This window comes from Chenopodium album, chromosome 10 (genome assembly GCF_948465745.1).
Source record: "Chenopodium album chromosome 10, dcCheAlbu1.1, whole genome shotgun sequence".
Lineage (NCBI taxonomy): Eukaryota > Viridiplantae > Streptophyta > Magnoliopsida > Caryophyllales > Amaranthaceae > Chenopodium > Chenopodium album.
In genome coordinates this window covers 17554814-17576850 of record NC_137843.1, presented here as the reverse complement: position 1 = coordinate 17576850, position 22037 = coordinate 17554814, and the positions used below count along the sequence as shown (strand labels likewise).

Here is a 22037-nt window from a genome sequence, read left to right as displayed (position 1 = left end):
ATATTAATGGTCAAAGTTGCATCTCGGCAAATGTGCCGGTCAAACTGATGCAAATAAAAAAAAAAACAGAGGGAGTATGTTTGTCAAGTGTGGCTGTAACTCCTCTGATTTAGGTTTATGCTTTCTTAATTTTATTCAAAGGTTGTTTATTTTCCTTTAATTCTTGTTTATCTTTAGTTAGTAGATAGGGGGTGTTACATGAATTAACCTAATCGAAATTAACCTGACCCAAACTTGAACTGAAGGTTAGATTGACCTGACATAACCTGAACTTGATTTGACCCGACCTGAACCTGACTAGAATACGTGATTATACAAGTATTAACCCGCCCTACCTAAATCTAAATTTACCAATTATGAACTTTCTCTATGTATAATAATATGAACTATGTTAGTTGTAGGCAACAAAATAATAACCATAACTTATCGTTTTAGGAATTAAGTAAGTTGTCAACATTATATCATAAAACAATACGAAGTAATTTAAATGTCTAAACCTACTTGACATGAATTTTCGTTTATGTTCTTAAACTAAATATATCGTAACCGGTAAATATATTAGTGGGTAAGGTAAACTAGAAAATAACAAAAATCTAATCGTACTTCTATTAGAGGCAAACCATTATAAGACACTTGTAATTTGATTAATTTGACTCAAAAAAAAAAAAAAAAAATTCCTATTTTGGGCAAATTGAAGGAGGATGAAATTCAATTGAATCTCCTTAACTCTCGTAACTGAGAACAGTTTTTACTAAAATTCAAAAATCAGGAACCTTTGACGACACAATATTCCTCAACGTGCACGACATTTCTGTCATTCACTCATTCTTAATCAATTCCCGGTTTTATTTATTTTCTCTCTCTTTTATCTCCGATCACCACCTTTCTTCTCCGGTACGTTTCTCTCATCATCTTCATCTTCTTCTTCTCCTTTAATTTCCAAGTTGTATAATTTTACTTCAATTTTCGATTTATATACACACAATTTCTAACTTAGATGCATCTTCATATATATATATATATATATATATTTTAATCAATGAATTGAAAAGCAGACTAATTTTGCCTATTTTTTTTTTTAATTTTTTTTTTGATTATGGCTGTTTGTTATGTTAATTATTTTTATTTTATTTTATGCTTGGTTTATTTTAGATTGTTGCTGTTAATATGTTTAATTGGTGAGCATGGATCTGAATAATTTAAATTGTTGTTGTTATTGATAGTGAAGTGGGGTACAATTGGCAATGATGGGGAAAGTAGATGCTGGACACAAATTACATGCTAGAATGAGGCTTTGGGAATTTCCAGATGAGTATGTTGTTGAACCCACTGATGGCACCGGTGGCTCGTTTTTGTCGGTCAGCCGAGTCGACGGATCCATGAAGCTTCTTGGTCTGTTTTAGATTTTACCATTTTTAATGATGTTTTGTGTATGGGATTATTGTTCTATTTTTTGGATGTTTGATTGAAATTGTATATATATATATATATATGTATATGTATTTTTCAGATGAACTCCCACAATGTAGCGCTGTGCACGTACCAAAAATTCAGTCGATTTATGGTGTGATGGGCGTGTTAAAGCTCTTGGCAGGCAAGCTAATTTACATGGTTGCTGGCATTAATATGTTGTTGCTTGCTATTTTATTGACAATATTGAACTCTAATCTTGATACATCTTGTGTTGACCATTGTACTAAAAGCTTTATGGCATTGGCTTTTGCAATTCCTTTTCCATCTCATATTTTATTTTTGATTTCTTCCTTACCATTATCACATGCTTAGAGTTATCGACCTATTAGATTTATAATTGATTTACCACTATTTTGCAAACTGCCTCATGATTATTATTTTTTGTCTTTATTTCCTTAAACTAGTAGCGGTCTAGCGGACTAGAATATTAGCAAGAATGGACTTTATATCAACTATCTTAATAATATTCTTTCTTTTTTTTTGTTAGGGGGGGGGGGGGGGGGGGAAGGAATGGGCGAGAGTGGGTGTTTTCATTCCGGGTTCATGACTTGGTACAGTGAGTATTTAGCGTAGCACACAAAATTTGAAATCATGTTCGTTAATGGTATATGGGCTTTTCAATCCTTCATAGTTTCAAGGACCTAAATAATTACCAATTTGCAAGGATTAATTTCTGGTAGGTTTGTGAATATTGGAAAATATAATTGTACGTGGACTTGTTAATTCAATTTTACTTTACTCACATGTCTGATTTGTTGGTCTAAGTTCTGATTGAATGCTGAAGAAATGCATGGAATCTCTCATAACAAATTTAAGCTGCAACTGATGCTTGATGTCTTTTGATCTGGTTGATCTACAATCCATTTGTGTTCAACATTGCAGGGCTATATTTATTTGTGATAACTGAACGTGAATGTGTTGGATCATACCTGGGCCATCCTATCTATAAAGTTTCATCCATGAAGATATTGCCTTGTGACCATTCTCTTAAAAGTTCCCCTGCAGAGCAGGTATCACTAAGAATTTTTTTTTTTAATTTTATTTTTATACTTCTTCCATTATAAGTGATTGAAACTCACTCTAGGCTGACTAACTTTGGCAGAAAAGTAAGGAGACAGAATTTTCCTCACTGCTAAATTCTGCAGAGAAGACTCCGGGATTGTATTTCTCTTATGATGTCAATTTAACACTAAGGTATCTTATTGGTTCCTATCCTTCTTTTCTGCTTTTCGTTATTTCAGTATTCTTGTCTTTATAATGTTACATATCTTCCGTTTTAACTACCCACTTAAGAAGCAAAATAAATTTCATTTGTGAAAGTAGTAAAGTACTTAGTGTTGTCTTTTAAGTGAATATCAGATTCAGAATACCGATAGTGGAAAGTTTTTGGGAGTATTATACCTAACAGAAGCTTAGTGCCAAGTCTGCCAACTATATCCCACACTATTAGACGAATGGTGACCTGATTTAACTTTTTTTTTTAGTCTACGTTCATAACTGAACAATATTTAGAATAATGTCGGCGTTACAGAAACTGCTTAGGCACTTATGGACCCTGGAGGTATATAGTGTGGCCGTTAGGTAGATTGGTTTTCATGAGTGGTTCTATGTTCATCACTGAACAATGTTGAAATTTTTTTTTTTTTTTTTTTTTTTTTGTGGGGGGGGGGGGGGGGGAGGTGCACTTTATATTCCCATGCTCTTCTATTAGCTGAAAGCAGGTTACAGTTGTTAAGGATCAGAGTTCTATGGATTTTTGGCAAGATGATGCCTTGACAAGATATTATTTTGCTCTAGCTTTTGTTTTGACAGATGATTGCTACCTTTTTGGGTTTTTCCTAGTCTATTTTTTTCACTCATAAGGCAGCTTCAGAGCTTGTTTATTATTGGCATTAAAATATGCCTGATTCTATTGATTTAGTGCTTGAGTTTTTGTCAATTGGTATTCCTTTGTTAGGGGAGGGGTGGAGCTCTGGGATACTGATGAGGGAATTATGTATTTTGACTGTAGCCCCTATTACACAGCTTTGCAGCAGGTGACTGCATAAGGCAGAGGGTTGGGGGGAAGGACAGATAGTAAAGCATGCAATGGTTTAGGAATTACTAATATTTGTCTATTACAGTATGCAGAGATTGCATGACTTAGGCGATGAAGCAAAGACACTCCCTCTTTGGAGACAGGTAATCCTATTCTTTGTCATCAATGGATTTTTAATTGTTTTTAGTTGGTCAAATTAACTTATGAACATGTAGTATTTTGAACGCATCATCATCATTATTCTCGTGCAACTATTTAGTATCTTCAAGTTTTAATTCTACCTCCATTACAATATTATAGGCTACAATGCTGAATTGGAGATGGTGTTCAAAGCTTGCTATTTTTGATGATTTATTTGAAGCCTATAGTTTGTCTAAAAAAGCACCAAACTGAAAACCTAATAGTAGTCAATACTAGATATAAAAAGATAACCCCTAAAAAAAAGGACATTAAAAGATAATTTTTCACTTGAACAAATTAGCCAAATCATGCAAAAAAGATCACCAACTACCAGTATCAGAACCCTCTTTTCAAAATTTTACTAAAACTTGCTATCACTTTAAAGATCAACAGTAGTCATTGCAAGTATCCTAGGTTTCCCTCGTCTTGGCTGCAAAACATCATGATATCATTTGGGAAAAACAACTAATTTAATGCAACTATGCCGACATAACAATTACTTTTACAATTTTTCTTGAATCTAAAGTTATTATCTTAAATTTTTGGCCAAACATGTCTTTAGTGTTTGGAAAGAATTTTGAGGCAGCCTTTGCTATTGAAAAGTGAAACTACAAAAGGAATTTTGCTTCTTCTATATGCCGGGAGTTTTCATTTTCTAAGGCAAAAAAAAGTAGGATATTTCTGGTGACATGATCTTTTGCATTGGAAATTTAAGATTGCATACTAAGCCTTGGAGCAAGCTGGGTACTTAGAGTGTCATTGTCGCTTAGAAGGATTTAATTGAGTTGGTAGTTATATTGGATTGTTAGGAGTTACTCATAAGTGAGTAATTAAGTTACCGTGGGTTGGTTTTGCAAATTTATAAAGATCTTGACCAATATGTACTAACATATTAATTCTTAATGGTTCAAATGGAGTTTGATGTCTGTTTTTTTGTGCATCAACAATATTAAGGCTAAAGGGAAAACTTAATGTACTACTATTATAATATCATTGTTATTAAATAGGTTAAAATCTTGGTTGTTAGGGAGGATCATATTAGGAAGACGAGTGTAGCATATGTGTTTAGGTGGGTGAGTAGGAACACTATTAGGGATAGAATAAACAAGACTATATTTATATAGAAGTGAAGCTTCTTATGTATCTCGAATATCGTAGGCCATAGCTTATGTTTTGCATGTAATTTCTACAGTGCTTTTAGTAGTAACTAGTAAGTAATTGTGGAAAATATTTAGTGTTAGTAAAAAGCATAAGAAAAAACTTTGACTACAAAAAATCTAAATGCATTCACAGTATAGTGAAACATAAAAGTTACCAATTAGCCTGCCATATGAACCATAAAACAAGTTACTTTGGGAATTAAGTTTTTGTAACAGTTCTAACTTCCGGTAAGGAGGCTTGAATAGTGGCAAAGTGTTGGATTGCGAGGGGTAAAGGTCTAGGGGAAGACCTAAGAAAACTTGGAAGAGGGTGATTGACAGCGATATGAGTGCGAGGAAAATATGAAGTTGGATAGGGCAGAGTGTAGGGAGAAAATTAATGTCGTAGACGTGTCATGATATAATATGTATACATATATACTTTTGTTTATTTTTTGTGAAAAATTAACTACCATAAGTTGAACTTTGGGTGGTCTTCCAATATTGAGTTCAACTTATTGTGGTTAATTTTTCCAATATTTTTCGTATTTACTTTTATTATTTACTCAACATGTGTTTTGCAAACATTACTTATTTCATCAGCTAATGTTTTGTCAAACCTTTTTTTTAACTCACATTTATCTCCTCTCCTTTTTAATCCCCTTACCCTATTTTAAACTCTCTTAAATTTTATTTGTATACTCTTTCCGTTTCTCACTTTATACACCTTTTTTTGCTTCAAACTTTTATTCAATTGATTATCTTGTTATGCTCTTGTTCCTTTTCAGACGGTTTCTTATGACAATTCATGTTAGCCGACCTTCGATCGTTTTGGGACTTAAGGCTTTGTTGTTGTTGAACAATTGGTCGTGTCTTTTTTCTTTCCCCTTTTATGGAAATATGAGATGTGTGTATATTATGAAAGCCACATAGCTTACATCATCAAGGCTTGCTATCTCCTTTTGGGATGGGGCATTTGGGGCTTTTAGGTGCTATATATAATTAGAGTAATGCACAAGAATTTAGTTAATTTGTTATTTCCACTTCTGCTTAAGGACTTCCAGTGGTTTTTTTTTGGAGTCTTATGGATTATAAAAGTAGAAAAATTGTCAATGTTTATTCATTATTGTTACAGGCAGACCCAAGATATTGCTGGAACAACTACATGATGGAAATTCTTATTGATAACAAGGTTTGTTCTGCGTCTTATTTATCTGTGTTGTTGGTTTCTGAATTGACTCAACATCACAGTCAATGTATATTATTATTATTCTTTCTGCCGTTTCTAATTTTCTATTACTCTTGCCTTTGGTGTTTGCTATTAATGAGATTGGTGACAAAGAACATTTTTTCTTTTGCAGCTTGATCCATATTTGCTTCCCATTCTGCAAGGAAGTATCCTTTTTATTTAGTTTTTCTGTGATTTGGATGCAACTTTCATCAATATCTTCCTAGTCGACTGGAGTCCTTAACAATGTCAAGCTTTCCATAATTTCCAAACTGCTATAGGAAAAGATACTATTGACGTTACGTTGGTTGCTCGCAGATGTACCAGGAGAACTGGTATGCTATTTTATTTTATTGACTTCACTTCTCCATCAGGAGCCTTTTGTGCCTATTGTTTACTGTCCACTTTAATTTCTCTTTGGATATCTTTTATGCACTAACCCCAAGACCTTTAAAAGTGTGAAACAAGGGTTTCATAACACAAGGAGTATTGGAAAGCTTTATGTTGCCAATGTACTCGGAAACCTACTCTTAATTGCTTGAATGAAATATGATGACTAACCTTTTTATTAGTCTCATCACAAATTATGGCTAATAATTATGACATCTAGTAATGATGTTTTCCCTTGTCCACTCATCTGCAATTGAATGCCAACTGAACTAAACCGGAACAGTAATACTTAGAAAATAAGAAAACACAACTGATGACATAAATGATACTTTTTCCCTCCTCTTTTAATACATTGCCTAAAAATGCTAGATATTGGTTTAATTCCAAGGAAAAAGCATTGGTGTTCTGCTTTTTTTCCATTTTGATATTTGAGGTTTTTTTTACCTCGCTTGCTACATGAATTAGTTCACTGCTCTGAGTAGAATTTAGAATTTTTCCTCTGATAGATCAAGCAAATCTTTTCTGTATGCTCCAAATTTTGTGAATATTTTGGAATTGAGTCCATGTGTCACGGTTCGGGAGTTTGGACCCCGAAACGTGCGGCGCGCTCTAGTCTTTTGGCGGCAAGAACGCTAGCCTTGAGCGGAAGAGGGGCTTGTGAGCACAAAGCAACACAAGCGGGCAATTGAATTACGGGAGCACTCACATCTATTTTGGCAACGGAGTGCAGGTGGTTGGGGCTTGTGACGGCCGATACTTCAAGGCTGGCACAAGCGGGTCCGAACCACGAGTTCTTAGTGCATCAAGTTGGGTTGGAGGGGAGCTAATATGCAAGTAAGACACAATATCTATAAAAGTCTAACAACAAACAAGCATAAAAGCAAGGCAACACTTGATAGAAGGTTTAAGATTTTATTAATCATTCACCCTCTAAAGAGTTTTAATTTGATTACAAGGAGAATCTCTAGTGAACACTGAAGTGACAGTCACACAATAATGGGACCTCAAGCTTAGAAAACATAAAGTAAACTCTAGGAAAGCATCTAAAGGGAATCTAATACATCAAAGGAGTCGGATTCTAACACCATGGCACAAATTTGACTGCAAGATGTAGTTTGATTATCTGGAAAAAGCTTCTTGTTTATCCACAGGGCTTACCTAGCATTCTTCTTAATCTTTATAGTTTTTTTTGTCCAAGGAGAGGGGGGGGGGGGGGGGGGTTGGGGGAAGGTTGATCTGGACAGGGATACCAATTGGCAACTAATTTTCACTACAAGTTACTACATACCTAATATCTTTTGTGTGTTACAAAACCAGTCATGTTATGTTACTTCATGTGGATGATGAACTTTCTCTTCTGTAATTCATTGTTTTGGTACTTCTTTGAAGAATTCTGAAGAAGAATTTGTGAATTGTATGACACTATGGTGTCTAATATTTTGATCCTTACTTTTCCAAGAAACTGAAATGGTTACGTATCATGTTTTCCTCTTGATTGGTAGGCTACGCCTTTACTTCTTTTTTTTTTTTTTTTTTTTTTTAATTATAAAAAAAAGATAGGCTCCTATTTTGGTTACTAGTTTCTCCCTAAGAATTTCCTACAGCTTAAAGGAAGAGAAGCAACATGAATCTGTGCATCTTTCACTTTTCAGTGGTAGGAAATAGGGCTATTCTTCTTTAACTGAGTCATTGTAATGATTTATGAAGTCCAATTTTGTTTAAGGTACACGAATGTGGAGAAGAGGAGCTAATTCTGATGGATATGTTGCAAATTTTGTTGAAACTGAGCAAATTGTGCAGATAAATGGCTATACAGCATCTTTTGTGCAGGTAATCGAGTAACACACTGTCAGGGGTTATGGTGGAAAGTGGCATTTTAATGATGAACAAAGAATCGTTTATTGATTTTGCTCTGTGGGAGATTTTAAAAAGTTCTTTTTATAGGTTTAAGTCTTTAATGATAAGCAATAGGATCCCTAGATTCCAATTGGTTTTTTTTTTATTTGTTTACATTAATACTTATAAATGGTTTATGTATGTCTTTTACTATGCATATAAGATAAGTCATATTGGGATTTGGGACTATTATCCATTTTATTTAGTGATGTGTGCTGGAATGCTGGTTAATTTATGGATGTAAGTCTATTATTATTGGTGTTAACTGTTGTTTATTCTTTGATTGGTATGAAGAATAGGTCCACATTATGATGCAGTAATTAGATCCATGGTATATAATATATATGGGAGAGAATCATTGAAGATAGTATTATGCATGTTTATGAGAAAGAACTTGTTTACCTCTTCCTTTTTGCTGAACTCCGATTTATCTGAAATTCTGATCTGCGTTGGGTGATGACAGCGGTTACTTACTACAAAATCTTATTGTTGTGGCCTGTGGGCTTTGTATGTAGATTGTAGCTATGAGTGACACCCTATCCATAATGTCTGCAGGTTCGTGGGTCAATGCCATTCGAGTGGGAGCAAGTTGTTAATCTGAAATATAAACCAAAATTCGAAGTCGTGAATCCAGAGAAAGCAGTCAGTTATTTTTTTTTTTTTTTTTTTGTTTTTTTTAGCAGAGGTGTGGGACTTACATGAATTTTATAATTTGATTGTTTAATGTACTTTTCTTGTTATCAAGTATTTGACTTGTGCCATGTGCAGCCACAAGTTGCTGAAAGGCATTTTCTGGACTTGAGAAAACGATATGGTGCTGTGCTAGCTGTTGATCTTGTCAATAAGGTTTGCCAACAACTCCTATGGATATGGAATTCTATATTAGGCCTGTAGGTATCATGGTAGATGAATTGTACATCAATCAATGATTGTGAACATAAGTTGAGGCATAGATTATTATGGGAAGGAGATTATCATTGAAAATGTGTCAGTTACAGAATCATGGTAACTTTCATATGCTTCAGTTGACTTGTTTCTGCTTGATCCCGTTGGCTTCATTCTTAAGTTATTCTTTTCGTGGATTTATTCCAGCTGTCAAAAGTCAAAATAAGAACATTTAGAAACGGAGGGAGTATCTTTTAATAACTTAGTTATCATTGAGAGAATAGCAGTGAGTGCTTATCTGGGCTTATGTCGTTTTGTATATTAGTCCACAAGATTTAATTACGTAGTATTTTATAGCTGTTATGTTTTTCAGTTTTTCTCCTTATGCTCTCTCCTTTGTGCTGTTCTTTTGTTACCTGAAAACCCATATAGCTCCTGCCATTTTAATACAAAAAAGGAGCAAGGTCTTCTTGGTTATAAGTCCCTTAAAAATGGATTATTAAGACTTTTTTATTTTATTTTATTTTATTTTAAAATAATACAGTATCAATATTTTCATATTAATACTAGGGACTACTTTCCGAAATTAAATTCGGAAATTTGAATAGGATCTTAATTTATATAGATATACTCTTGATGTTCATGCATGAGCAAATGCATACAGGCAGACAGCTTATGTATAGTCCTTGCTTTTTATGTCAGTATGGCGTAAGAATGCATTTATAAATTTTTGTTGTTGATAATCTTAGCTCTTTTGCTATTCTTGTCAGACTGGTGGTGAGGGCCAATTGTGTGAGATGTATGGGAATGCAATGCAGCAGATTGCCAATGAGGAAATAAGGTGTTTGAGATATTCTGTTCTTTTTCCCCTTAATGCAATCTCTCTTCTTTGTGCTAATATCAATTTTTTTTTTTTTTGGGTTGTAGATATTTGCACTTTGATTTCCATAGGATATGTGGACACATGCATTTTGAGAGACTTTCACGTCTGTATGATCAAATTTCAGAATTTTTGAACAAAAATAGGTATGACTCCCCTCCTTCACCCCCCCCCCCCCCCCTTCTTGGGCTTATCTTGATGGGATTCAGGGTATTATTAAAATAATTTTGCTTGTCTTTGTTGTAGCTATAGGTAGTAATATCAATGCCTATTAATTTCTAGTCTTTGTTTAAGCAAGGGGTAGTTTATGCACTGAATTTCAGAATGAAGTACTTTCAGTTTTATTTTGTAATGACAATTATGTGAATTTGAATTGAACTTGAAAGTTAGAGAATTAAAAAATGTGACGTTTGCCAGAGTATATATAAATCACCAAAGACAGTTAAAGTAACTTAATGAATACCGCAAAAAATAGAAGTGTTGCAACTAAATAAAAACGGAAGAAGTATTAAATATAACACACGAAGTAGTATATAATTACATAGAGGAAGTATTTAGTATGCTTATAAAATTTTGCAAGTTTCTCATGAGTTATAAAAGTTCCTAGAGTTGGCTCGAGAATATATCGAGTCAAGCTAACTGGAGTTGAAGTATTGATTTAGTTGATAAAACTAATTTTGAATTGTCTTGCCTCCTTATATCAACCCTTTTTGTATTAATGATACCTATGATATTTCTAGTCTTCGAAATCATCCTTTTTTTTTTTTACATCTTGATTAAATTTTATTTCATGTTTGGCAAATAAATTGTTAAAGTTATAAGGTTATTAGATGATGGAAACTATTTAGTTGTGTATTGGAAAATCCTATGTGTTTGTTAGCTGTTAATTTTCATCCGTAGGACTACTCATTTATTGCTGTAAGTTGGTCTATGTCTTAGATATCTCCTGCTGAATGAAAAAGGAGAAAAAATCGAGGAGCAAAGTGGTGTTGTGAGAAGTAATTGTATTGATTGCTTGGATCGCACCAATGTCACACAGGTGGGTTTGTTGAATGGTTTCTGATTTATTTGTGCTATAATTGAATAAGAATCCATAAGACTGCATTTATGCTTTTAATTGAACTCCTTTACATGGGGTGCTGACTAAAAAAATCTTTCCTCTGATATCGCTGTGCGCAATTCTTTGCAACACCTTTGGTTTGTGGTGATCAAGCTTCATCTGATCTCTTTATTTTGCTTCACTGCAGTTATCTTTCTTTTATGGGACAGTTATCTTATTTTCTATAGTCTGGATTAGTTTAAAATATGAATTGTGGTAACAGAGCATGATAGGACGGAAAATGTTGGAAATGCAACTAAGGCGAATCGGTGTTTTTGGTGCTGAAGAGACCATTATCTCACATCCTAAATTTGATGAGAATTTCAAAATATGTGAGTACTATTGTTTGTATTATTTTTTTTTTTTTAAATTTTTTTAAATGGTGCTTGATCATTAGAATTTTTTATGTTCATTATTGTATTATTTCTTGAAGATATTTGCCCACTTATGCACATTCAACAATGTTGGAATTGCAACTAAAGGTTTATAGGTGCTCTTGGTGCTGAAGTGACCATCGTTGTATTGTATTAGTACTTTAGTAGTATAATGCAACAGTGTTGATTAATTTCCTCTTTCCTCTCTCTTTATAGTGTGGGCAAATCATGGGGATAATGTAAGCATCCAGTATTCTGGCACTCCTGCTCTTAAAGGGGATTACGTCAGGTATGTATTGTTATTTGCTATGGACACGCACATTTTATTTCTGTGCTTATGGTGGAGTATATGTTCCTATGCGCATTTCTTTTAGCCAGAAATGCCCCTTTGATAAAAATAATTCTTCTTTTTCAGAAAGTTCAACTCGCTTATTGTAGACACTTGTTTTTAGGAATGTATGGAAAAAGTGAGTGGGGAAAAAAGTGAATTAAGTAAGAGAGATGGGGTATAAAGATGGGTGGGTGTAAGAAAAAAGTTGATAAAGTATGAAAGAGTATGTAAAAAGGTGTAAATAGTGTGTGGGAGGGATAGATAGTAAAAGGGGTTTCTAATAAAGGAATGAAGTAGAAGTGAGTCGAACTTTTAGGAATGGAGGGTTTATTAATGATTCTGATTGGCCTTGGTGTTTGCCGTATTATCTCCAAGACTCCAACTTTGATGTGGTTTCGCTTTGACATGAATTATTGCAATGTAATTTATATTTGTTATGTGTAGCTTTATTTTTATTTTATATACATGTCAACTAGGATGCTTGACCAACCACCCGGCCGTACGAGTGTCAACACGATGCACCCGGGTGCGGACACGGAATTCAGGTCGGACCCTTGGGTGAAAAAGTGGACTCTTCAGTCATGAACCCTAAATCTAAAATAGAAGGGCAGATTCACCAAACCAAGAGCCTAAACCTTAGGGGTTTTGATTGAAAGTGAAAAGCGAGCAGCCTGACACTAAGAGGTTGTCGGATTTCTATTCTGGCAACAGGAAACTGGTTCTTCGACCATTCACCTGTGCAATTTCTGTTTTCTTTTATTTATTTTTTAACGGGTGGTGGGGGTAGGTAGTAGTCCATGTACTAGGTAGGGAAATACTTAGTATAGTATTTATGTGGGGGGTAGGTGGGAGACTCACGTGATTTTTTTACTGTTGCTTTCTATTCTTTCTTTTTGTTTTTCCCTCTTCTTTTATCTTTTTTTAAATCTGAAAAATAAATACTTTTTTACTTCTACTTTGACCTTTTTTTACTTAGCTTAAAATCTGTGTTTTTTTTTTTTTTTTTTTTTTTTTTTTTTTTTTTTTATAATTACCGTGTCCCCGAGTCCAGATTCAAAACGTGTCCGCGGAACCTTTGGACTCTTTCAAAACGTGTCTGCGGAACCTTTGGACTCTTTCAAAACGTGTCTGCGGATCCTTAAATTTATAACATTCCGAGTTTGACACTTGGACCCTTACCCGAGTCCAACACCCGTACCCGAGTCCGAGCATCCTAGCGTCTAGCATGTCAAAATGATGGAAAACAAAGAATTTCTTTTACATATCCACCTAGTTTATCAATTTTCTGCGTTCTACAAAATCTTCCTTTTGTCTGCATTTAGCATTGCTTCATTCCTAAAACATTTGAATTTGTATGATTTAACCTGAGTCCTTTGGAGTGCTCTGTATATGGCTCGTCTCTGATAAGCTTAAGTTTCCTTGCAGTTACTTTGCAGACTGTCAACTTATTGCTTAATAAATGTTGACATCTTATGAGATCTATTTATTTTGGAAATATAATTTTAATTTCTTTTTTCCCCTTTTTTTCTTTTATTGGAAGAATATCTTTTACTTTCTCTATCTTGTATTTAAGTATCATCTATCTTTTGCACATAGATAAAGGAGTGTGAAAATGTATGGAGAAAAAAGTGGGTGGATGATTTGGAACTTAGAGATAATAAGTAAGTGATAAATAATTACTAAAAGTAGTGGTTCACTTTCAAGCTGGGATATCTTTGAAATAGCTGGTGTTAATTTAAAACGGTATATAGAGAGTGTTTCACTGGGTTTATATGTCCCTGTAACTCTCATACTTGCCTACTTTTTTTCTTTTTTTTTTTTTTCTTTTTTTTTTTATACATACATCCGTCATATTTGTTACTATGCTAGCACCTAGTGATATTAGAAATTAATATGTTGGAATGAGATAGTGGCAACTTCGTCAAAACACATTACTCTGTAAAAGTCAAATAAAATTTTCAAATTTTTTAAGATGTTAAAGTTTATTTATTTACAGAGAATACTATTATAATAGGAGTAACTTATGTTTTCCAAAGCCTGTAGTTGTTTGATTCAAAAGTTCAAATTGAAAAGCTATTACTTGGAAACTTGTTGTAGCAACCTATATACGGTTTGATACATTTTTAATACCCCTTGAAATAGAGTTTCTTTGCTCCAATCTATTTTCCTTTTTCTAGATGTAGGGTACTTTCAGACTAGATGCATTGACTATCACACTTATTTGCTTTCCCATTTTGATACAACTTGCTGGCAAAGTCAGTCACCATAAGCAAGTGGATGCTTTTATACGTGCTCTATTTACATATGAGTGTGTATCTTCTTTTGTCATTTGGATGAAGAATTAAACATCTGACTTTGTTGCCATCAGTGTTAAAAAAGGGTATTTGGTGCTTGCCCAATCCCTGATAGACCATGCTCTAGTTAAATTAATTTTTTTTTCCTTTCTGATTGGACGTCTTCTGCTGTTAATTAGAAGATGAATGTGGTGATTGTTATTTACTAGTTTTACTGTAATTGCAACAATCTGCAATTAAGGGAGGATAAATGTCTTCTATTCTGGTGCCCACTGCAAATCATGTATTTACGAAATTGACAAACAAGCCTTCCCCTCCATAAAAGAACAAGTTACCATTCTAAAAGACCCTTTGTTAGTGGGGAAGGGGAGATGATTGGCGTAAAAAGTCGCCTTTGCCTAGATAACATGTAGGAAAGATATTTTAAATGTTGTGGCCGTGTTGAGGAGACTTCACCAATTTTGGGAGGTTTATGATGAGATGGTTCTTGGAAACCCACAATCAGAATTCTGAAAAAGTTTGTATTGTTGAGGATCTAAATGGGCATGTAAGGACAAGTCGTGGATATGAAAGGGTCCAAAGAGGGTTGGGGTATGGAAGGAGGAATGAAGGAGGAGTGACTTTGCATTTCATGCAATCATATGATTTGTTTCTAGTAATTGCATGGTTTAAGAAAATAAGGGCTTGGATTTGGTGACTTCGAAGCGGAACAAATAGACCTCAAATATTCTTTTTCGTAACAGGGAGTGAAGATAGGTTGCAGAGTGTAGCCGCGCCACATATAAGTCTTGGAAGTTCGTAAGAAGGCTGGTTCAAGGAGAGGAAAAAACTAAGATAAACCAAGGATAAGATGGTGGAACTTGAAAGAAGACAATATCAAGGATTTTAATGATAGAGTGGTATAAGAAGCCGAAATCAGAGATGAAACCCGACTTTGCTTGGAATTGTTTCTATAAAGTGGCCAAGGAGATTATATGAAAATCAAAGAGGAAATTTTTGGTGTACCAGGATACATCGTAGTGGCATGTGGACTCTAAATCACCAATCAAGAAGAAACTATAATGTTATTTGGCATAAGGAATTTGTAGGAATGAGGCGACATTGCAAAATACAAGTTCTAAAGTCAAGAGCAGTGTGGTAGAAAAAGTGTTTGAAATTTTGAATTTATAGGAAAGGGAAAAGTATATTTCTAGGATGGCAAAAAGAAGACAAGTGATGAACAAGGACCCATAGCTAATGTAAAGTATAAAAACTAGAGGATTTTGCTATAGGCTAAAGACATCAAGAAGAGGTGGATGGGATACTTCAATGAGTTATCCAATGGATGACCATGAAGTCAGCTGGAAGTATATGAGAAGAATTGTGAAAGAGGTGGTAGAGAATGAGGCTAAAGAAAGCAATTGGTCTACATGATATTCCTATTTAGGTTTAGATATGTTAAGGAAAAATGATTTGGAGGACAAACTAGATCCTATAGTATTGGAGATAAAACACCTCGGTACCGAGTTAAGAACAAAGGTTGTTCTAACAGTCATGGGATAATGCTTATGAATTACAGCATGTGATTGTGAAAGAGAATGATAGAGTATAGTCTCCAAACTTGGGTTCTATGGTTTTTTCCAAGGTGTTCAATTATAGAAGTGACTCATGAGATAAGGAAAATGATGAGTACTACAATGCGAGATAGGATTTGCTTTTGATTTTCATTGTCCTTCTGATGTCTTATAATAAGGTTCCAAGAGAAGTATTTTGGTGGAGACTACCGAGAAAGGTAATCCTAAAAAATATATGGACCTAATTAAGGATTTGTATTGAGACGTGAATACAAGTGGTAGGACTTGCAGTGAAGTAATGAAGGATTTCTTGATTGTAACTCAATGTCATGAAGGGTCGGCATTAACTTTTTTTTTTTTTTTTTTTTTTTTTCTCTTTGTAGCAATTTAAGTAAAATGGTCTATCTAAGATGAGGCACCGTGACATATGATTTGAGACTATACATAGATTAATGTTTAATTGGAGTAGTGGAGATATATGTTAGAACTTAGAATCCTGCTGGTTTAGACAATGCCGGGATAAATTGGAGCATATCGAATATTGATTTAGTACTATGAGGGAGTCAAGGGGATTTAGTTGTTGTGGATGGTAAGGACTTGTCCAAAAGTGAGTGTTAGAGTTTTCTTGGCTCAATTCTACAAAAGAATGGAACTAAAGGATTAATCAGAGTGGACCTAGGTGAAGGGAGTGTACCAAATGGATAGCTACAATTAGGGTATTATGTGGCAAGAGCATACCCCTTGGTGTTAAAGGGAAAATTTACCGGATGGCTATTTGATCAGCGTTATTTTATGTTATATGTGTTTGACTTACTAAGAACGATTATGTTAGAAAGATGGAGTTGTAGAGATAATAGATGTTTGACAATCACTTAATGGATAGAATTAGGAATGAAGATATACGTAGGAAAGTTGGAGTTGTTGATATTGATTGAAAATAAGGAAGAACTGGTTATGCTAGTTTGGGCATATGAAACGAAGTTCGAATTCAGCACTGATAAGGAGCATAAAAAGATGGGATTAGGAGTCTCATAAAAGGCCTAGGGAGACATAAGATGACTTGAGTTAAGAATGTTATCAAGAAATAGGGTTTGAGAGAGAGAGAGAGAGAGAGAGAGAGAGAGAGAGAGAGAATTGAAGGAGAGCATCATGCTCAACTGTCGGAGATGAAATCTTGGTTCATGTAGCCTACTCCATGATTGGGATTAAGGCTTATATTTTGTTGTTGCCTAGTTTAGGGAAGGTATTTTAACTTGCACCTTAACCTGACCCAGGTAAGGCACTATGTTACCTTCATTTGTACTAGGTCAAGGTTACTAATCCTTTGATTGTTTCAGAACAAGCTCCACTATCTTTGAGCTTCACTTGATTTTGGACTTTTGGTGGACTGCTCTTTGTAATTTTCCTTGTTTGATGGCAATCTTATCTTATTTGTATTAAGAAATGTTATGTTTGTTTTCCTTAACTTGTACCTTTACCTAGTCCAGGCAAGGCAAAATGGTACCTTCATCTGTACAAGGTGAAAGTTACTATACCATTGATTGGTTCAGAACGAGCCCTACTATTTTTGAGGATATTTTTTTGGCATTGTTTATTTATTTATTTTGCTTGATTTTGATGGTTTGCTCCTTGTAATTTTCCTTGTTTAATGGCAGTTATATCTTATGTAAATTAAGAAATGTTATGTTTGATTTTTGCATTGACTTACAATATCGGGTCAAGCTGACGAGGAGATTTTTCATATTTGTTCGTTGGGTGATGAGATTTTGGCCTTTGGGTGTTGATAAATTTTCAACATCGATCCTTGTTGATAGACTCTCAGCATTGGTCCTGGTTGTCGATAGATTAATATGACATCTAATTGATACAAATTATCAATCTGTTAACACTGACTGGTTATTTTACTTTATGTTTTGCACCACAAGTTTTGTGTCTGTTTAAGAATGAAATGTTATCATTAGTTTATATGGGAGATAACTTTTTATATCTTGAATTGTACTGATGAAGTTAATATTTAACATACAAATTGGTTTAATGCAACTTTGTAATTTCCAGATATGGCAAACGAACGTTTGAAGGTATACTTAATGATGGGTGGAATGCACTTTCTAGATATTATCTGAACAACTTTTGTGATGGAACAAAACAGGTTCAGTACCTTTTCTTGTATATGCTCACTGAGTTTCTTTTTTGTTGACATATGTTATCTGTTATTTTCGTCTCTTGTATATCTCCTGCGTTTTAAAAATTTTACTTTCAAAGGAGTGAGTTGTATTAATTTTCAGTTTGGATTGATTAGGAAAGGTAACATGTTGCTTTTAAATAACTTGGGCAACTATTGAGGATTAGACAAAATGGAAATTGAAGCTGGTTGGAAACTAGTAAATAATACAACTACTAACATTTCATATTATGTGCAACAAAGGCTTTGACATGGACTCCTAGGCAAAATTTGTTTGTGAGTGTTAAATAGAGAGAGAAAGAGATGCATGTGATGAAGAGAGAGATAGAGAGAAATGATAACTTAAAGAGGAAAGAAAACATTTTTTGTAAGTAATGTGTAGCATCCATTTTAGTAAATGTTGCACATTATATGAAACGGAGGTAGTAAATGTGTAGTAATCCATACTATGTACTTTAGCACTTCAGTTGCCTTCTTCAAATATGTCAATCAAAGTGCATTACTCCCTCCATTCCTTTTTGTATTACTCACCTTCTGTTTTGGGGTGTTTCTTTTTTCTTTTCCCACTTCTTTTATTTATTTATTTATTTTTGGCACACACTATAACATCTTACCCCTTACCCTACAATCTATCTAACTTTTTTCTGTACATGCATCCGCTTACTACCCTGTCTCTCTCTCTTATTTGATCCACCTTTTTTCGTTCACTCCCTTCCTCGGTGTATGAATCTACAATAGGTGAGTGGAACGGAAATGAGCTTAAGGAGAACTATTCCTGCTTTTTTTGTTTCTCAAAAAAAAATAACTCCGTAAAAACCTTCAAAAAAGACCTTTTTTTTTAAAAAAAAAAAAATCTAGTGCTCAGTATGGATTTCGATTAAACTGACTATTCCCCTTAAAAATTTAAAAAGTAACTGACTAATTTCATCATATCGCATGTTGTTCAGTTGCATACTTATTTATTTCTTATGCTCTTGTAAAAGATTTCTTACAATTGGATCCCTTATCTGTTCTTGAATTTTTCCTCTCATGTTTGCAGGATGCCATTGATATGGTGCATGGACACTTCATTGCTTCTGTGAGCCGAGATATGACTGCACAACCTCAAAAAGGAGGCCTTGAGGCTTTTGCTGTGAGTGATTACTAAATCTTATAGCTAGAATCAATGGCTACCTTTTCACCCTGCGTGCCCTTTTTTCTTTCTCTCAGTCAATTAAACGTGTAATGATCTGATGACTTTTCTTATTGTAGTCTCTTCGTTTAGCTTTTTCCTTGGTCTTGGCTGGAATAGTTTTCGCATTCATGTCTCTGAAGCAAGGTGTGTTTCATACTATTACTCTCTCTCTCTCTCTTTTTTTTTTTTTTTGCTGACTTTTCTTATGCTGTCTCTTCCTCTAGTTCATTTCCCATATAAGATTTTATAATATAGACCAAAAAATTACAAGTTTGCTCTCGTATCCAATGTTTATATTTGGTGTACTTTGTTGTTTCACCTTTTGACCTAACAAAGGAAGAATCCAAGAATTTGGAGTCTTGGTGTTCATATTTACATCTATCTTAAATCATGGATAATTGGCAAAATTAATTCCAAGATAAAGAGTTTTGTGCAGGGAAAAAAAAAAAAAAAAAAAAAAAAAAAAACCCAACTAGGGAGTATGCGTCTAATAAGTAATAACACAAACATACAAATTTTGTGAAGAAACTAATTAGAAATTAACAATTCAGTTTTTTGAAGACATCAATTGCATTTAGATATGGTGGATTTTCATTGCAAATATTTGAATGAAGTATTTTGTATCAATTTTCAAGTGGAATCTAATTGTTTGGAATCAACACATTATGACATGTTTTTTTTTCTCCAAACATATGTTCAATAATACTCATCGAATCAACATAATGTGAGTATGGTATTAATGGAATGCTTGGAGTGAGTGTATAAGTTTTGAAGCAAAATTATGGGATACTTATTTTGCATTACTGCAATGTATTAATCCATGGAATATGTAGGAAAATTTATCAAAACGGATCTTTTGTATTGGCCATCTTGTGAGAAAGGACCTTAAAAAAATGTCACTTTGGGACCTAAAAAAGTAAATTTTTTTTTTCTCATCTGGATCTTTGCTTGGATTTTGGCCATTGAACGCCGCTTTCCTCTTTTTCTTTGTTGACCAAAACCATCATGTGAGCGGGCATGTGACTTCAATTTTTCCTCCTTTTCTTTTACTTGTCCACCACCCCTAGCCATGTCTTACGTCCTCCTACCAGTCTACCAGCATTTGAAGACCATTCCACCACAACTTGACCTTTTCACCACTACACTACCCTTGTTTAACCATCGCACAAGTTGCAACCACATCGTCATCCACACAAACACCTTATACCTATGCTCACATGCTCCCTTTTTTGACCTCTTCCTCTGTAAACCCACCACACTGTCCATGATAACCCCCTTTGCGTCGCCCTCAGCCACTCTTTCTACCTTTGCTACCCGTGCTCCCTCTCTGTATGTTCCTCATTCTCTCTCCCCCTCAGACTTAGCCAACAGCGCAGCCCCTTAACCCCCTTTTCTCTTCCTTGATCCCCCTTTCTAATTCCTTTATACTAGAAAATCGAAATTGGTCAATCAATCAAAGCCTTAATCCCATAAGAAAATCGAAATTAATCTTGGTTTAAAAACCAAAATTTGATTTTTATACATGATGTTGAGTAAGATTGTGATGGGATGGTAGAAATGGTAATTGGGAGGAAGAAAGGGAGAAAGTTGAGGCTTTTGATGAAGTCACATGTTTTGCACGTGATAGTCAACACCAGAAAGTGGCGATCAATGGCCGGAATTCAGGCAAAGGTCCTGGTTAACAAAAAATAATTACTTTAAATATCATGGTGCCATTTTGTTAGAAGGTTTTTTCTCACAAAATGACCAACATTAAAGGTCCTTTCTGACAATGTCAGCCTCCGCAAAGGGTAGGATGAAAGTGTTGCATAGGAAAGTGCATTGCAAAATAATACAGCTTCCTGAAATTCAGTCTTCTAAATGTGAAGTCGATGTGGTGTCCATCTGGCATGATTTTTTTGCATTATTCTAGTGCATTTTTGCTTCAGGCACCTTCTTTATGTCAATGCTCCTTTTTTTTTTTTTTTGGTGCTGCATTTTTTTGGATTTCCGATATTTTTACTAGGAATAATTGCTTACAAAAAACATCTTTTGTTGCAATGTTGATTAACAGCTCGGTTAGAGTGGCGACACCTATTCTTTTCGCTTATGTGGGCAAGCTTAAGTATTGCTATAGCTATATTTGTGAGAGCCAATGGCCGGATGTTTTGCAATCGACCCCGCCTGTCAAAGCCTCGACGCTGATTATAATCTAATAATCTTTCAGATGGAGTGATACATGTGGAAGTTAGTGGTTGGCTTCTCTTATTTGTCGTTGAGTCTTATTTGACCTTTGAGTTTCTCATTCCTATTCGTTGATTTCTTGTTCAATTTCTATTTGACCCGGGCTTTTCTGATCGGCAGGTCTCTAATTTGCCTTACAGTATTACAGAAGTTTAGGTGAGCCAACAAGTGCTCTTCTTTATAATAACTTACTGATATCCTCCCCAAATAGTTTGAGTAGAGGGAAGAGTATTATTATCCGAAGTTGATAGTTCACACGAACCCCTTGAACTTTATTTCTTTTTCGGCTGGTTAGTGTATCTTAACCCTTGAGGGTATATAATGATATATATTGAACTTAATCAAGTCTGCTGCATCTTTGTACATATAAAGCTGTCCTTTAACGACAGTGCAACGATATGCTACAGCCTATGCTGAACAAAGTATATCTTGTGATTCTGGTTCACAGTGAGAATGTACTGATAAATGTTTGTTCAGGCTAATGTGCTTGAATGATTGTCTGTCTGACCATCACTTGAGCCGTCAGTTATTTTCTAGTTTGATAAGAACAGGCGTACTTTTGTGGATTGGATTAAAACTAACATCCAAAATTTAGCTGTCACGGCAAATTTGTATAATCTGAAAGATTTGGTCATGTACCCTTAAAGTAACTCTCGAGTTCCTGATTAATCTTAATCAAGCTTCATCATTACAAAGCT

The 22037-nt window shown here is 34.5% G+C and overlaps 1 protein-coding gene across 2 annotated transcripts; it reads left to right on the top strand.

The window, feature by feature from the left end:
* The first annotated feature begins 704 nt into the window (after positions 1–704).
* LOC145562307 (phosphoinositide phosphatase SAC7-like) lies at positions 705–21813 on the top strand. Of its 2 annotated transcripts, none has more exons than XM_081622532.1 (22): positions 705–894; positions 1224–1392; positions 1511–1594; positions 2356–2483; positions 2576–2667; positions 3597–3654; positions 5966–6022; positions 6192–6225; positions 6313–6393; positions 8172–8278; positions 8900–8986; positions 9113–9190; positions 10000–10070; positions 10157–10255; positions 11049–11148; positions 11432–11540; positions 11799–11871; positions 17816–17909; positions 18982–19074; positions 19194–19260; positions 21170–21342; positions 21460–21813. In XM_081622532.1, the coding sequence occupies exons 2-21, from the start codon at positions 1245–1247 to the stop codon at positions 21298–21300; spliced, it is 1791 nt and encodes a 596-aa protein (XP_081478658.1). In that variant the 5' UTR covers positions 705–894; positions 1224–1244; the 3' UTR covers positions 21301–21342; positions 21460–21813. The 2 variants fall into 2 exon arrangements, with proteins under 2 accessions (XP_081478658.1, XP_081478659.1); XM_081622533.1 differs by having other exon boundaries at positions 706–894; positions 21170–21349.
* Positions 21814–22037: the final 224 nt, after the last annotated feature.

What these genes read in the sequence shown, in the direction of transcription:
- LOC145562307 (XM_081622532.1), top strand. Translation starts at nt 1,245, where the DNA reads ATGATGGGGAAAGTAGATGCTGGACACAAATTACATGCTAGAATGAGG. An exon ending in CGTGTTAAAGCTCTTGGCAG is followed by an intron (nt 1,595 to 2,355) that starts GCAAGCTAATTT and finishes TCAACATTGCAG; the next exon opens with GGCTATATTTATTTGTGATA. An exon ending in ATCGCACCAATGTCACACAG is followed by an intron (nt 11,149 to 11,431) that starts GTGGGTTTGTTG and finishes TTGTGGTAACAG; the next exon opens with AGCATGATAGGACGGAAAAT.